Source organism: Mixophyes fleayi, chromosome 4, assembly GCF_038048845.1.
Source record: "Mixophyes fleayi isolate aMixFle1 chromosome 4, aMixFle1.hap1, whole genome shotgun sequence".
Lineage (NCBI taxonomy): Eukaryota > Metazoa > Chordata > Amphibia > Anura > Limnodynastidae > Mixophyes > Mixophyes fleayi.
This window is the reverse complement of record NC_134405.1, coordinates 16,432,214-16,449,946: the sequence shown is the minus strand read 5'-3', so window position 1 is coordinate 16,449,946 and position 17,733 is coordinate 16,432,214. Positions and strand designations below refer to the sequence as shown.

General features: G+C 40.6%; 1 protein-coding gene across 1 annotated transcript; it reads left to right on the top strand.

Annotated features, from left to right (window-relative positions):
• Positions 1 to 11,667: 11,667 nt before the first annotated feature.
• LOC142150470 (olfactory receptor 1468-like) lies at positions 11,668 to 12,618 on the top strand. Its single transcript, XM_075205664.1, has one exon. The coding sequence runs from the start codon at positions 11,668 to 11,670 to the stop codon at positions 12,616 to 12,618; it is 951 nt and encodes a 316-aa protein (XP_075061765.1).
• Positions 12,619 to 17,733: the final 5,115 nt, after the last annotated feature.

Sequence of the window (17,733 nt, the reverse complement as noted above, 5' to 3'; positions counted from 1 at the left end):
AGAATGGGATTTAAATAAACGACAAGAAAGATTTTATCAGACCAAATTAAATATTGAAATATTTTATAAATAGAACCTTATGTTAATCATGCAGGATTATGAGAATTAATAGGAAAAAATACACAACTTGAATTTCTCTGTACAGCTGTATGGTTGGGTAAACGCATATTATTATTATTATTATTATTATTATTATTATTAATAATATTAAATGTGTAAGGTGTCACAGTGCTCCACAGTGCCAGACAGTGTGATAAGTAGAGCATACATAAAAGAATGGCATAAAAAGTAGCCATAATAAATTGTTACGACTCTGCCTATGTTTTGTATGTGGTAGCAGTACCTTTAATCCACCAGGGGTGCTGCTGTTCTGCTCCTGACCTTTGCATCATGCATGTATGGGTTAACCTCCTTGCCTAATTAGAACTGCACCTGTGTCTCAGTTAATAATACCTGCCTCAACCTGTGCTCAGTGCAGTTCATCTTTAATCCCTGGCTGCTGCTTGTTCCTCAATGATCCAGTGTGTCACTCACCGGACTGTGAGTGCTACTTCTTGTGTGTTTAGGAACCGTGGCCGTCCACCATCCTGAGGGTCTGCACATGTGCAGCCCTTTCAAACCTTCAGTACATGTTCCTTTTAGTTAATTGGCTGATCAGGCAACACTCCCTATTTAAAGCACCTGTGGTCAATACCTCGTTGCCTGATCTTGGAGTCTCATTCCCCATGAGCCTCTGAAGGTGTTCCTGTGTTTCCTCGTGTATTCAGCTCCTGCTGATTCCTGTTTTTCGTTTGTGGTTTCCAAACCACTTCAACTCTCCTGTGTTCATCGTGACTGCACCAGCTGATTCCTATCCGCTGCCTCTGTGCTTTTACAGTTTCCAAACCACTTCAACTCTCCTGTGTTCATCGTGATTGCACCAGCTGATTCCTATCCGCTGCCTCCGTGCTTTTACAGTTTCCAAACCACTTCAACTCTCCTGTGTTCATTGTGACTGCACCAGCTGATTCCTATCCGCTGCCTCCGTGCTTCTACAGTTTCCAAACCACTTCAACTCTCCCGTGTTCATCGTGACGGCACCAGCTGATTCCTATCCGCTGCCTCCGTGCTTCTACAGTATCCTGCTCATCTCAACTCTCCCGTGTTTCATCATGACTGCATCAGCTGATTCCTATCCGCTGCCTCCGTGCTTCTACAGCATCCTGCTCACTTCAACTCTCCCGTGTTCATCGTGACTGCACCAGCTGACTCCTATCCGCTGCCTCCGTGTTTCTTCAGAGTCCTGCTCATTGCAACTCTCCAGTGCTCATCGTGTCTGCAGCCAGCCAATCCGCTGTCTCCGTGCTTCTACAGTGTTCCTGCTTGTGTCAACTCGCCTGTCTGCATCGGGTCAACGCTCCGCTGCTTTCATCTCAGCTAGACTGCCTCAACTCTCCCGTGTTCTCCAGGTGTCCAGTTCTATATACTACTGCTTCCTGAGTATTGTTTAAATCTTTGCTGGTCTACCTACCGTGCACTGCACCTACTTGGTTACCGCTTCCACCCTCCTGGGACTTCTCATCCTGCCGGCCTCCAGCCGTTCAGGTATCCCTGCACCTCTCTCTGACAGCCTGCTCTCCTGAACCACGGTATGCATACTTCTCATTGACTGTGCTGGTGTATTGCATATCTAGCTGGACTGAGTTGTTCTCCTCCGGAGTTTCCTATCCACTAAGACTATTGTTATCATTTGACTGTGTTTCCTTTTAGCCTGGATAGTTCTTGTGACTCATTCTCATACCATCTGCTGTCTCCTGTTCCGTAATCACCCCGCTACCAGAGTACCATATTACCAACTATACTGCTCTGGTAAGTCCATCATCTGGTGATACCTGGGTAAAGACTCCTAGTGCCTGTGACACAGTGTTTGTTCTTCTGCTGCTGATCTCCCGTTGTGACCCTCTGCCTGATTCCTGGACCCTGCTTGTTTGCTTGTTGCCCTGACTTTGGCTTGATTACTGGATATTCGCTTGCGACCTTGACCTCTGCCTGGCTATTGGATTCTGCTTACCCTGATCTCTGCTTGGTCACTGGACTCCGTTTGTCCCTGTCCGTTCCCTGGACAGCCTCGTGCCTCCTGGACTTGGGTAACTCAGTATACTTGTCCCTGATATTTAACTGTACCTGCCATTACTTGGAACCTGTTGCTATGTGGACTTTTCTGCCATTTATTACACCTGTTCATATCTGTGGATTTGAGTTATATCTGTTTTGACTGCAACCTGGAAATCTGCATAGCCCACGAACTGAATCCCTGTTTATGTATTTTGCCTGAATAAAGTCATTTGGTTTATCATACTTCTGTTGCTGCTTCCTGAATGCACGAGGAATCATAACATAAATGCAGACATGACAATAAAGGGTATGAAAGGCCCTGTTCATGAAAAGCTTGAAATATAGTGGGAAAGAGCAGAGTTCAGACAAAAGAAGCGAGCGTGGCTCAGAGAAGAGATTGGGCCAGTGCTGACAGAGGTGATAATGATGCCTGTCTGACAGCAGCTGCAGCCGAGCTGACGTGAGTAGCGCAGCGGTTTGTGACTCCTGTATATAACTTTTTGCCATCTGCAAAAGATAGACATTCCCTTTAATACCGATAGAAACTCTCTATTCATTAACCAATATTGTACCCACTCAACCAACATTGAAACCAATCACAAGAATTCCAATTGTTTTATTAGTCTTTTAATGTGGGAGAGTGTCAAAAACCATACAAAAATCTAGATAGGCTCACCCCAGTTTGCCTGCCATCCCTTTAGATTGTAAGCTGACGTGATCAGGGCCCTCTATCCTTATGTCCTCCTCTCTCCACTAAAGTTACCACTTTTATGCCAGTGTCTTACCTCTTTTCATAAATAAAGGACTATGATACCATTTGCAGCTAACACTACTGGTACAAATTCAGCTTGTGCTGATTTACTCCCTTTTATTATCCTATTTTTTCATGCCTCTTGCCTCATGTTTTAGTAATAGATTATACTCATCCTGCTGGATTTAAGATATTCTACAATTCTTACAAAATCACAAGTTTTATCGTGTTGAATAGTAGAAATTTGAAGGCTATCTACAGTGAAGTCCATAAATATTGGGACATCAACACAATTATCATATTTTGGGCTCTATACACCACCACAATGGATTTGAAATAAAACTAACAAGATGTGCTTTAAATGCAGACTTTCAGCTTTAATTTGAGGGTATTTACATCCAAATCAGGTGAACGGTGTAGGAATTACAATGGTTTCTATATGTGCCTCCCACTTTTTAAGGTACCAAAAGTAATGGGACAATCGACTCAAAACCTATTTCATGAATATGTGTGAGTTATTCCCTCATTATTTCATCATCAATTAAGCAGGTAAAAGGTCTGGAGTTAATTCTAGGTGTGACATTTGCATTTGGAATCTGTTGCTGTCGACTCTCAATATGAGATCCAAAGAGCTGTCACTATCAGTGAAGCAAGCCATCATTAGGCTGAAAAATCAAAACAAACCCATCAGAGAGATAGCAAAAACATTAGGTGTGGCCAGATCAACTGTTTGGAACATTTTAAAAAGAAAGAACGCACCGGAGAGCTCAGCAACACCAGAAGATCCGGAAGACCACGGAATAGAACTGTGGTGGATGACAGAAGAATTTTTTCCCTGGTGAAGAAAAACCCCTTCACAACAGTTGGCCAAATCAAGAACACTCTCCAGGAGGTAGGCGTATATGTGTCAAAGTCAACAATCAAGAAAAGACTTCACAAGAGTGAATATAGAGGGCTCACCACAAGATGTAAACCATTTGTAAGCCACAAAAACAGGAAGACCACATTAGAGTTTGGCAAACAACATCTAAAAAAGCCATTACAGTTCTGGAACAACATCCTATGGACAGATGAGACAAAGATTAACTTGTGCCATAGTGATGGGAAGAGAAGAGTATGGAGAAGGAAAGGAACTGCTCATGATCCAAAACATATCACCTTATCAGTGAAGCATGGTCGTGGTAGTGTCATGGCGTGGGCATGTATGGCTGCCAATGAAACTGGTTCCCTTGTATTTATTGATGATGTGACTGCTGACAAAAGCAGCAGGATGAATTCTGAAGTGTTTCGGGCAATATTATCTGCTCATATTCAGTCAAGTGTTTCAGAACTCATTGGACGACGCTTCAGAGTGCAGATGGACAATGACCTGAAGCATACTGCAAAAGCAACCAAAGAGTTTTTAAGGCTAACAAGTGGAATATTATGCAATGGCAAAGTCAATCACCTGACCTGAATTCGATTGAGCATGCATTTCATTTGATGAAGACAAAACTGAAGGGAAAATGCCCCAAGAACAAGAAGGAACTGAAGACATTTGCAGTAGAGGCCTGGCAGAGCATCACCAGGGATGAAACCCAGCGTCTGGTGATGTCTATGCCTTTCAGACTTCAGACTGTAATTGACTGCAAAGAATTTGCAACAAAGTATTAAAAAGTGAAAAATGGATGTAGGATTGTTTAGTTTGTCCTATTACTTTTGGTCCCTTAAAAAGTGTGAGGCACATATAGAAACCATTGTAATTCCTACATTGTTCACCTCATTTGGATGTAAATTCCCTCAAATTAAAGCTGAAAGTTTGCAGTTAAAGCACATCCTGTTTGTTTAATTTCAAATCCATTATGGTGAATTGTGTCGATGCTCCAATATTTATGGACTTGACTGTATGTAGTTGTAGATACCTTACAAGATGAAAACAAGAATGCTAATGAAGTTGTAGCAGAAATTTAGAATTTTATATTAGGAGGACTTTCAGTGGGTAAATTAGGGTTGTATCAAGTACACAAAATATATTGTTCATTGATAAGTGTAGGTAAGTGCAGTGAAAAGGGGCAGAGTAGATCCCTGGTAACAAGCACTATTAAGTTTATTGATAGGAGCAGTATGAAAATAGGATGATGGGAGTTGTCCCAGCAATACTGGACAATGCAAGACAGTACTATCTCAAACAGTCCATGATGTGGACAAATAGGTGTGGTGCATTACAGTGTTAGGCAGGTTACTCAGGCATACAAAAGATCCTGACCAACAATGAAAATCTGGTGGTTTCTCTAAACACAAATTGTCAGGATTTCCCAGGTATGACCACGGAGAGGAGATAAGTGGTTATAATGAGTTTATTAATAAACAGAGATGACAAGGTAACTCATGAGACAGTTCACAGTGCAGATGAGAAACAGGTAACTGCAATAGTGGATTTCAACAGGCAGCGTAGAACTACAAGTACCAGGTATAATGGTTGAAGATGCAGGAGTCCAGGACACAGGTAACAGCAAATAGTGGATTTCAACAGGCAGCGTAGAACTACAAGTACCAGGTATAATGGTTGAAGATGCAGGAGTCCAGGACACAGGTAACAGCAAATAGTGGATTACACAGCCGGGTCGGTACACAGAAGGTATCAGATATACGGTGCAGAAAAGGAGATCCAGAGAATAGTTGGTAACACAGCCGAGTCGGTACACAGAAGGTATCAGGTATGCGGTGCCAGAGGGAGATCCAGAGAATAGTTGGTAACACAGCCGAGTCGGTACACAGAAGATAGTCCAGTTGCGTAGTGCCAGGGATAAGCCAAAGAATAGTCAGGTCACAGCCAGGTAGGTACACAGGAGTAGGAGGAATAGAGGGGTAAACAGGGAGCAGGTTCACAGGAGTCCAGATAGCAGATAGAAGCTGAGCACAGGGAATACTCCTCGGAATGACCTGATGATCTGGCCCAGACTGTTTGAAGCAGGCAGGTATAAATAGGCCTCATGCAGCTGAAACCACTCCCAGTGATCAAGGAGAATAATCAAGTAGCACAGTGGCCCCTTTGGTGGGCAGTGGTACTACAAGTGGAAAGCATACCAAATCCAATAGAGTCACTGTAGACAGCAGCTGCAGAGTGCAAATCGTGACACAAATGAAAGACCAGGGGGTAAATGTATCAAGCTGAAAGTATTCCAGCTGGTTTGAAAAAACGATTTTAGCTATCAATTATTTATTACATTCTACAAAATGATAGCTAGAATCTGATTGGTTGCTATATGCAACATCTCCACTTTTCAAACCTGCCGGAAAGCTCTCAGCTTGATACATTTACCCCCTGGGATGTACTCAATGACTTCTCACCATAAGGTAATGTAAATGAGGTAGCAGCAATATTGGCAGCAGGAACCTGGAACAATGGCAACGGGAAAGGACAAGCTGCAGATGCTTGGAACACTCCTTGACTCTCCATAGATCCTTCAGGTGGGTCTGAACATCCACTATTCCTCTGGGCTGATACTGGACTCTCTATGTTCTGGATCTGGCGACTACTTCTCTATGGTCTCTGCATTGCAGTTTGTACAGGGCCCTTGGCAGATTAATCTCTAGCTATGGCAGTATTCCCTCTAAGATTGGCACTTCCCTCTGATAGTCTGGCACCTAGTTATAACAGTCTTGAAGCTCTCCCTCATACATTGGCTTATTTTGTGACTAGACTTGCAGTCTTGTCTAAAATAATTGCAGCCCAGCCTGTAGGTGTGACAGTTTGCTCTTTATGATTGGTGGCTCTGTCAATGGAATTTGAAGCCCTTCTCATCTTTTATTGTATCTCTATATAGTTTAAACTCTACTCTTCTGCTTGCCTTTAGTACTCTTATGCACACAGTGTGCAGATTGTCTATTATTTTTACTTATAGCTACTTCAGTAGCTATGTGCTGTGCATTATTTTTGTTTTCTGTCTGGCTTCAAGACCCTCAACCATTAAACCATCACATTAGCTGTGTGTTTCACCCTCCTCTGCAGGCATTCACTCTTGTTCACCGAAGTATGGCCATGTCTATCCCCATACCTACCCCCTCCTCTGCCTTTCTCCTACATTTTTCATCATTTAATCCTCATTCTTGTTTCAAATGCCCAGATTTTGGCAGGCTCTGATGTCACATACATCCTCTTTTCAGGTCAAGCATGCTTTGACTTTTAGATTTAAGATTCCAAGTCTCTATTGTATTGATGGTAACTGCTCCCATCATGTCAATTCTTCAAACCCACCCTTCCCTATCAGATGAAATCACTAAAGTGTTGATAATAGGACATACATAATAAAGGGACATGCAAAATAAATAAAATAATTGCAGACATGAAAACAAAGGGTAGGGTGGGTGTTGTTCATGAGAGAGTTTACATTCTAAATGCACACAGCTGAAACAAGTGGATATTGTGTGGCTCAGAGAGGAGATAGAGATAGTTGTGAGGATGTGTTTGCCTTGGTAGTAAAGGGGAAGTTAGGGTAACCTGTAGAGGAGAGAGAGGCTTACAGAGAGGGTTTAAAGTTTTGAAGACCGTGGGACAGTCTGATTAGGCTTAGTAGGGAATTCCATAAGTGCCTAGGGGTGTGAGAGGGGTTGTGTAGCAGAAATGAGAGACGGTTACCGGAGATGAGGTGAGTTATAGGTCAGAGGTAGATCTAAGAGGGTGAGAGCGTGTTGATATGAGTTTTGAGATATATGAAGGGGTGTTGTTGCAGAGGGATTTGTAGGTAAGGGTGAGAAATTTGAATTTGGTTGAATTTGCATCTGGAGGACACAGGGACAGAGTGCAGAGATTTGCAAAGTGGTGTAGTAGATGTGAAGCAGTGAGAGAGGAAGATCAGGCTTTCTACTGCTTTTAAGGTGGATTGAAGTAGGGATAGATTCTGACAGTATTTCAAAGGTTGAGGTGACAGGACTGGAGAGAGACTGGATGTTAGGAAAAAGGCAGAGGGCAGGGTCAAGTGTGACAACAAGGCAACTGGCCTAAGAGACTGAGGAAATGTGGTGTTATTGACAGTGAGGAAGATTTGAGGGGAGGTAGTGACTTTGGGAGGAGGGAGGATGACAAGTTCTTTTTTCGATATGTTAAGTTTTTGACATCATTGGGGAAAACAAGTGGACATAGCACAGAGAAAGCTGATTACACAAAGTGGTACAGAATGGGAGAGGTCACAGGAGGAGAGGTAGGTTTAGATGTCATCACTGAGAAAAACAGAGGGCTGAGAACAGTGCCTTGTGGGTCTCCAAAATATAGTGATAGTGGAGGGGAGGATGTGCTAGAAGTAGATACAATAAGGAAATACCTTGTCTTTTATTTAAGTATTTTGTAAAATCATAGGCTTTGAGTGTGAAATTTGGAGGTGGTTCAGATGGGTAGAGAAGCGAATAGTAGGTGGCAAATAGGCAGCTTAGGTCTGAACAGTTGGTGGATGTTGATAATATGAAGTATGTTTGCGTGGCAAGTGAAGGGCAATGTTGTAAGACAACAGGATGAATTTATTTATAGAAATTTGGCATAAAGACACAGTCTCCTCCAGTGGCGCGCAGTAGTGCAGGAGCATTTTTGCAAGGAGCGGGTCCATTTGGTGTCCCGTGTCTCAAGTTTGGATCATTGGAGACTATATTTGGTGGCTAGAGCTGCATTGTCTAGGGCTAAAGTAAATGTTTTCATTATTGAAAGAGGCAGCCTGATCAGGGCAGGACAATTAGCCATAGGGGAAATTAGATGTTTTAGTCAAAATAAGAATTATATTGGGTCAAGATTATGTAGGTGTCACTGTGTGCATGTGAATTTGAGGCAGGATGGGGGACAAGATGTAAGATGAGGCTGTAGGAAATGAGGTTCTGATCAAACAGTTAGAAGGCCAAGTTGAAGAATCTAGAGATGGAGCATAAACTGGGTTAGACAAGGTCAGGGGAGTGTCCACTTTAAGAGATTGCTCCACAGTCCAGTGTCAGTGTGCTTTTATCCACTCCATCCAACGCTTACCATTGGCCTTGGTGATGTGAAGTTTGCATGCAACTGCTCAGCCATCGAAACCCATTCCATTAAGCTCCCGCCACACAGTTTTTGCATTGACGTTAATACCAGTGTAAGTTTGGAATTCTTCAGCTAAGAAATCAACAGAGCGCTGGTCTGTTATGCACCATGTGCTATAATAGTCGTTGACCATACTCTGTGATTCTACGTGGTCTTCCGTTTCATGGCTGAGTTACTGTTGTTCCTAAATGCTTTCTAATAATATCACTTACAGTTGACCGTGGAATATCCAGCAGGGATAAAATTTCACGAACCGTCTTATTGCAAAGGTGGCATCCTATCACAGTACCACGCATCCTATCACAGTACCACGCTTGAAGTCACTGAGCTCTTCAGAAAGACCCATGTTGCATCACAAATGTTTGCAATTGGAGACTTGCTTTTCAGTAGCAAATAGATAGATAGATAGATAGATAGATAGATAGATAGATAGATAGATAGATAGATTATATTTATTTCTTTGAAAGTTACTCCTTTTTTGTTTTACTTTCCTTAATGAATCAGTTCCATTTAGTGGAAATATGTCATTAAGTAATATCAAAATTGTATCAAGAACTTTTCTAAATCATAAATACATTGCAGCTACATTATTAAAATGGCCCCATGGAAATAGTTTGTTAAATATTCCCATGTAACACTGCTCATTATATTTTTGTAACACATTTTTTAATATTCCCCTTTGTCCTGCATGATTTATTCTGCTGATGTATATACATAGTGATGACACCTTTTATATGTTTTACTCAAGCTAGAAAAAAATTGTGGGAAGATATAAGCTGGTGCAGAGGAGACAGAATTATTTCACAGATTTCCTGGAAAACCATCCAGTTCTGGTCCTGCTGAACCCAGTGAGTTCATCTGTCATTATTATTGCCATTTATCTTCCTCCATTGTTGATATTTGTGACCTCTCATGTTGCAGCAGCTGCCAACACAACGTCTGGGACCACGGGGAACAAGTCTCCAGGATCTGTGTCCAGCAGAATGCAGGATGCCAAATTTCTGTGTACATGCTACATTGATCTGTTGTACAACTACTAGAGACACATGCAGTACAGAGGTGAATGGCTGCTACAGAAGCAGAAGGGAAGGAGGTTTGTGCAATTTATCTATGTGTCTGTAATATAGCGTGGCCATGTTATTAATATAGCTGCAATATATTTATGATTTGGAAAGGTTCTTGATACAATTTTGATATTATTTAAAGACATCTTTCCACATACTGGGCCTGATTCATTAAGGAAAATAAAGCAAAAAAAGGGAGTAGCTTTGCACCTTGGTAAAACCATGTTGCATTGGAGGGGAAGGTAAATTTAAAATGCGGGGACAGATGTATAGTTGGGGTAGGGCATGTGTTAGATTAAGTTTACATTTCAGTCTAAAAATAAAGCTACTAAGCATTTGTGTGTTACGTGAAAATGCAGGCAGTATTTTCCTTACATGCAAAATAATAAACTAATTTGCACCCCTTGCACTGTAACATGGTTTCTCCAGGTGCAACTATAAACCAAATGAAACACCAAGGCAGAAGAAAAGACTTTGCAAAGAAAATTCATTTTTGTTATGATATGTATAGTGTATAAGTAACAGATTATTAATTTTCTAATGGAGAAATTGCATTATACAACTTGACAGTATGTTTGCTTAGGTATGTTAATATCTGCCTATATTGAAACAGTATTACAATAACAAACGGACGATTGACTACTACTCATACATAATTTGCTGATTTCAGACGAGCTGGCCACTCGCTTGGATTTCCCATAATCTTCAGCTGTATTCAGTGTAATTTATTCATCGTGTGACTTTCACTATGATCTCTACCTTTGTGGAATAGCTGCTTTTATGCACAGATAGATTTTATATACTGTACTACATTAATACCTTGTGCACACACCTTCACCGTGGTTTCTGAAAGGTCATTATGTAATTATGTATCTTTTATTTTATTTTTCTGTTCATAATTAGTGATGTCATTTCTTGTTTGTTGTTAATAAATTTGATATTACATTGGTGTAAACCAGGAGCTTTGATTTTTTTTTCTGCCATTATTCAATTTCTGTCAATGTTAATTTTATATTTTTTTTGTACGTTTGGTTTAAATGAAATCATGACTTTTGTCGACCCTATTTGTTTGCTTTACATTTTTTTCAAAGAGAAAATGTATTCCTTTCTTTGCTTTAGTTTCCATAATGAATCAGACCTATCGTCTTCATCCCTCTATTGGATTGGAATAGCTGATGTTTTTGGATATTCTTGTTGCCCTTTATGATGGTGAGATCATAGCTTCCTTGTGCTTACAAACAGCAGTTCAAGCCTACAATACAATAGTGCAAAACAACAATTTAATTGGGGATCCTTCATTATCTTTAGTAAATTATGTGATAAAGTACCAGGCGTATATTTTCTACACATATAGTGCAGATATTTTAACTAACCTCATGTATTGTGTTGTTTATTTTTATTTACAAATCTCTTGGCAGTTTGTTTTCATTTCAGAAGCCACATATTCAACTATGTGCTGGTAAGTTATAGTAGTTTTATTTGCAGTAAATACTGTATTTTATGCACATATTATATTGATATAGTGTGCATTTACACTATCACATATTAACAGCAAGATTGGGGCTTTTGTAGTTCTGTAATTCTACTTATAAGTAGACTGAACACACACACACATACACGTAATAAACACTCACTGGATTAAAGTTATACATTTGATACAACAGTGTAAGATGAACAGTATATAAAATATATGACCATTCCTCATGTTCTATTTTCAGGTAATGTATGAAACAAATGTGACCATCATCACCATGATCCATCTTCAGGGATTTCAGATTCCTCAAAGTATAACATATTTCCTCTTCTTTCTCCTCTTTATTATTTACTGTATGACAATATGTGGGAACCTCCTGATCATCACTCTGGTGTCCTACAGCAAGAACCTCCACTCTCCCATGTACATCTTCCTCACACAACTCGCTGTATCAGACATCTTACTGGCAACAGATATTCTTCCTAATATGGTTCATTCTATTTTGGTTAAAGTCAAAAGAATGTCATTTACTGTCTGTATCACTCAGTTTTATTTCTTCAGTGTCGCAGAAACCTCAGAGTGTATTCTTCTTACAGTGATGAGTTATGACAGATATTTGGCCATCTGTAAACCACTGCACTACTCTTCTATAGTGAATACTCACATATGCCTTAAAATGGTTATTGTAACTTGGATATTGAGTGCTTCAGTAGTGTTAATCCAAACTCTAACTATAACCACTTTACAGTTTTGTGGACCAAATATCATTGACCACTTTTTCTGTGATCTTGCTCCACTACTAGAGCTTTCTTGCTCAGATACCACCTTAGTTCAGTTAGAAGTTACCGTGTTGGGTTCTCTGATTGTTGTGATTCCATTCCTGATCATCATTATATCATATGTTTATATTATAGTTACCATTCTACAGATCCCATCTGTTACTGGAAGAAAAAAAGCTTTCTCCACCTGCAGCTCCCACCTAGCTGTGGTGTCTCTGTATTATGGAAGCCTAGTTTGTGTTTATTTGGTTCCAACCAGAAGACAATCATGGAACATTAGCAAAGTTCTATCCCTGTTGTACACTGTGGTCACCCCATTGATGAATCCGGTTATATACAGTCTGAGAAATAAAGATTTAAAGAAAGCAGTTGAACAAATGATCAATGACTTTTATAAAATCTATTTAAATGTATTTTAAAGATTGGGATTTAAATAAAAGACAAGAAATATTTCATCAGAAGAAAGAAATCTTGGAAATAATTTCTAAATAGAAACTAATGTTAATCATGCAGGATTATGAGAATTGATGGGAAAAAATACACAACTTGAATATCTTTGCACAGCTGTATGGTTGGTTAAACTCTTATTCTATTTATATTGCTATTATTATTATTATTATTATTATTATTATTATTAAATGTATAAGGTGTCACAGTGCTCCACAGTGCCAGACAGTGTAAGAAGTAGAGCATACATAAAAGCATGGCATAAAAAGTAGCCATAATAAATTGTTACGACTCTGCCTATATTTTGTATGTGGCAGCAGTACCTTTAATCCACCAGAGGTGCTGCTGTTCTGCTCCTGAGCTTTGCACCATGCCTGTAAGGGTTAACCTCCTAGACTAATTAGAACTGCACCTGTGTCAAAGCTTCTAATACCTGCCTCAATCTGTGCTCAGTGCAGTTCATCTTTAATCCCTGGCTGCTGCTTGTTCCTCACTGTTCCAGTGTTTGTGCTTCTGCTGCTGATCTCCCATTGTGACCCTCTGCCTGATTCCTGGACCCTGCTTGTTTGTCTGTTGCCCTGACCTTGGCTTGATTACTGGACAATCGCTTTTGACCTTGACCTCTGCTGGGCAATTGGATTCTGCTTACCCTGATCTCTGCTTGGTCACAGGACTCCGTTTGTCTGCTTCCCTTGACAGCCTCGTGCCTCATGGACTTCGGTAACTCAGTATACTTGTCCCTGCTATTTAACTGTACCTGCCATTACTTGGAACCTGTTGCTCTGTGGACTTTCCTGCCATTTATTACACCTGTTCATATCTGTGGAATTGAGTTATACCTGTTTAGCCTGCTACCTGGAAATCTGCATATCCCACGAACTGAATTGCTGCTTATGTATTTTGCCTGAATGAAGTCATTTGGTGTATTATACTTCTGTTGCTGCTTCCTGGTTGCACGAGGAATCATAACATAAATGCAGACATGACAATAAAGGGTATGAAGGGCCCTGTTCATGAAAAAGCTCGAAATATAGTGGGAAAGAGCTGAGCTGAGACAAAAAAATGAACGTGGCTCAGAGTAGAGATTGGGCCAGTGGTGATAATGATGCCTTACTGCCAGCAGCTGCAGCCGAGCTGTCGTGAGTAGCGCAGCGGCTTGTGACACCTGTATATAACTTTTTGCCATCTGCAAAAGATAGACGTTCCCTTCAATACCGATAGTATCTCACTATTCATTAACCAATATTGTATCCACTCAACCAACATTGAAAACAATCACAAGAATTCCAATTTTTATTAGTCTTTAATGCGGGAGAGTGTCAAAAACCATCCTAATATTTAAATACTCTCACCCCAGGTTGCCTGCCATCCCTTTAGATTGTAAGCTGACGTGATCTATCCTTATGTCCTCCTCTCTCCACTAAAGTTACCACTTTTATGCCAGTGTCTTACTTCTTTTCATCAATAAAGGACTATGATTCCATTTGCAGCTAACACTACTGGTACAAATTCAGTTTCTGCTTATTTACTCCCTTTTATTTCCCCCTCTGTTCATGCCTCTTGCTTCATGTTTTAGTAATAGATTATCCTCCTCCTGCTGAATTTAAGATAATTCTACAAATCTTACAATATCACAACTTTTATCGTGTTGGATAGTAGAAGTTCTGAAGGCTATCTATGTAGTTGTAGATATCTTACAAAATGAAAGCAAGAATGCTAATGGAGTAGTAGTAGAAATGTAGAATTTAGTATTAGGTGGACTTTCAGTGGGTAAACTAGGGTTGTATCACGTTCAAAAAATATATTGTTCATTTTTAGTGTTGGTAAGTGCAGTGAAAAGGGGCAGAGTAGTTTCCTGGTAACAAGCACTATTAAGTTTATTGATAGGAAGAATATGAAAATAGGATGAGGGAAGTTGTCCCAGCAATATAGCGCAATGCAGGACAGTACCCCTATCTCAAATAGTCCATGACGTGGACAAATGGGTGGGGTGCAGTACAGTGTTAGGCAGGTTACTCAGGCATACTACAGACCCTGACCAACAATGAAAATCTGGTGGTTTCTCTAAACACAAATGAAAGACCATGGAGTAAATGTATCAAGCTGAGAGTATTCCGGTGGGTTTGGAAAACCAATCAGATTCTAGATATGATTTATTTAGTACATTCTACAAAATGATAGCTAGAATCTGATTGGTTGCTATAGGCAACATCTCCACTTTCAAACCCGCAGGAAAGCTTTCAGTTTGATACATTTACCCCTTGGACTGTACTCAATGACTCCTCACCATAAGGTAATGTAAATGAGGTACCAGCAATATCAGCAGCAGGAACCTGGAACAATGGCAACGAGAAAGGACAGACGCTTGGAACACTCCTTGACTCTCCATAGATCCTTCAGGTGGGCCAGGACACTCACTGTTCCTCTGGGCTGATACTGAACTCTCTGTGTTCTGGATCTGGCCACTTCATTTCTATGGATTCCGCATTGCAGCTTGTACAGGGCCCTTGGCAGATTAATCACTGGCTATGGCAGTCTTCCCTCTAGGATTGGCACTACCCACTGATAATCAGGCACCTAGCTATATTAGTCTTGAAGCTCTCCCTCATACATTGGCTTATTTTGTGACTAGACTTGTAGTATTGTCTATAATAATTGCAGCCCAGCATGTAGGTGTGACGGTTTGCTCTATAAGATTGGTGGTTCTGTCAATTAAATTTGAAGCCCTTCTCATCTCTTACTGTCTCTCTCTATAGTTTAAACTCTACTCGTTTGCCTGGCTCTAGCACTCCCATGCACACAGTACGCAGATTTTCACTCTCCTCTGCAGGCATTCACTCTTGTGCACCAAAGTATGTCCATGTCTACCCCCATACCTACCCCCTCCTCTACCACTCTCCCACATGTCTCATTATTTTAGCCTCATTCTTGTTTCAAATGCCCAGATATTGGCAGGCTTTGATGTCACATATTTCCTCCTTTCAGATCAAGCATGGTTTGACTTTTAGATTTAAGCATCCAAGTCTATATTGTATTGGTGGTAACTGCTCCCATCATGTCAGTCAACTCTTCAAACCCACCGTTCCCCATCAGATGAAATCACTAAAGTGTTGAAAATAGGACATACATAAAAAAAGGGACATACAAAATAATTAAAATAATTGCAGACATGAAAACAAAGGGTAGGGTGTGTGTTGTTCATGAGAGAGTTTACATTCTAAATGGACACAGCTGAAACAAGTGGAAAAGGTGTGGCTCAGAGAGGAGGTAGAGATAGTTGTGAGCATGTGTTTGCATTGGTAGTAGAGGTGGAGTTAGGGTAACCTGTAGAGGAGAGATGGGCTTACAGAGAGGGTTTAAAGTTTTGAAGACTGTGGGAGAGTCTGATTAGGCTTGGTATGGAATTCCATAAGTGTCTATTGGCACGAGACATGTTGTGAAGTAGAAGCGAGAGATGGTTACCAGAGATGAGGTGATGCACAGGTCAGAGTTTTGAAATATATGAAAGGGTGTTGTTAAGGGATAGTAGTGACTTTGGGAGGAAGGAAGATGACAAGTTCTGTTTTCGATATTTTGAGTTTTAGGCATCATTGGGGCATACAGGTGGAAATAGCACAGAGAAAGCTGGTTACACAAAGTGGTACAGAGTGGAAGAGGTCACAGGATGAGAGGTGGTTTTAGGTGTCATCACTGCGAAAAGCAGAGGGCTGAGAACAGTACCTTGTGGGTCTCTAAAATATAGTGGTAGTGGAGAGGAGGATGTGTTAGAATTAGAGACACTAAAGTAGCTGTTTATAGGTAGGAAGTCATGCAGGAAAAAAACTTCATCATGAAGGCCAATGGAGTGAAGGGTGTGCAGATTTAGAGGGAGATCAACATTGTCAAAAGCAGCAGAGAGGTCCAGGATAGTGAGGATGGATTATTGATCCTTAGATTTTGTTGTAAGTAGATCATTGATCACTTTTACGAGATCAGTCTCGGTGAAATATTTTGGGCAGAAGCCTGATCGCAGAGACTTGAGATTTGTGTGAGAAGAGTAATAGGAGAGAAAGTGAGATAAGCTGAGTTGCATAAGTCATTCATGTAGTTTGGAAGCCAAAGGTAGGGGAAGTAATAGAGTGGTAGTTGGAAACAGAGGCTGAGTTGAGAAATGCTTACAATAGATTTCCTGAGATGAGTATTTGTTTAAAGTAGGATGTAAATGTGCCAGTGGAGAGAGACAGGTTGAAGAGGTGAGCTAGCGGTCGACATGTAAAAGGAGCATAAAAATAGGAGGGAATAAGTTTGAGGGTCAGATTGCATACTGAGATGATTAGATGTATGCAAAGTCTTTGTCTTCAGTTAACGAAGAGAATGAGCTAATAGTGGATTGGAAAGTAAAGGAGAAAGTTGTTGGAATGAGGTGGATTTGTCATAAGGAAATATGTTGTCTTCCATTTGAAGTATTTGGTAAAATCATAAAGATTTGAAGTATGTTTGCTTGGCAAGTGAGAGGGCAATATTGCAAGACAAAAGAATGAAGTTATTTAGAGAAAGTCGTCTTAGGGACACAATCTCCTCTAGTGGCAGGAGCAGTTTTGCAGATCACAGGTCTATTTAGTGTGCCATGTATCAATTTTGGATCATTGGAGACTATATTTGGTGGCTGCAACTGCATTGTTTAGGGCTGAAGTGAGTGTTTTCGTTGTAGAAAGAGGCAGCCTGATCTGGAAGGACAATTAGTCATAGGGGAAATTAGTTGTTTTAGTGATAATAAGAAGTATATTGGGTCAAGAGTATTTACGTGTCACTGTATCCACGTGGATTTGGGTGCAGTGTGGGGAACAAGATGTAAGATGAGGCTGAAGGCAAAGAGGTTTTAATCAGACAGTGAGAAGGCCAAGTTGAAGAAACTAGGGATGAAGCAGAAACACAGTTAGACAAGGTCAAGGGAATGTCCATCACAGTGGGTTAGAGGTAAAGTCAACTGCAAGAGACCAAAGGAAAAATGTGTGACTTAATTTTTGTGGCAGCACAACCTTAAAAGAACCTTGTATGTGAGTCTACAGGTCAATGGATAGGAAATAAGGGAGCTAGCCAGCACAGTT

Coding starts and splice junctions, on each gene's coding strand:
- LOC142150470 (XM_075205664.1), top strand. CDS start 11,668: ATGTATGAAACAAATGTGACCATCATCACCATGATCCATCTTCAGGGA.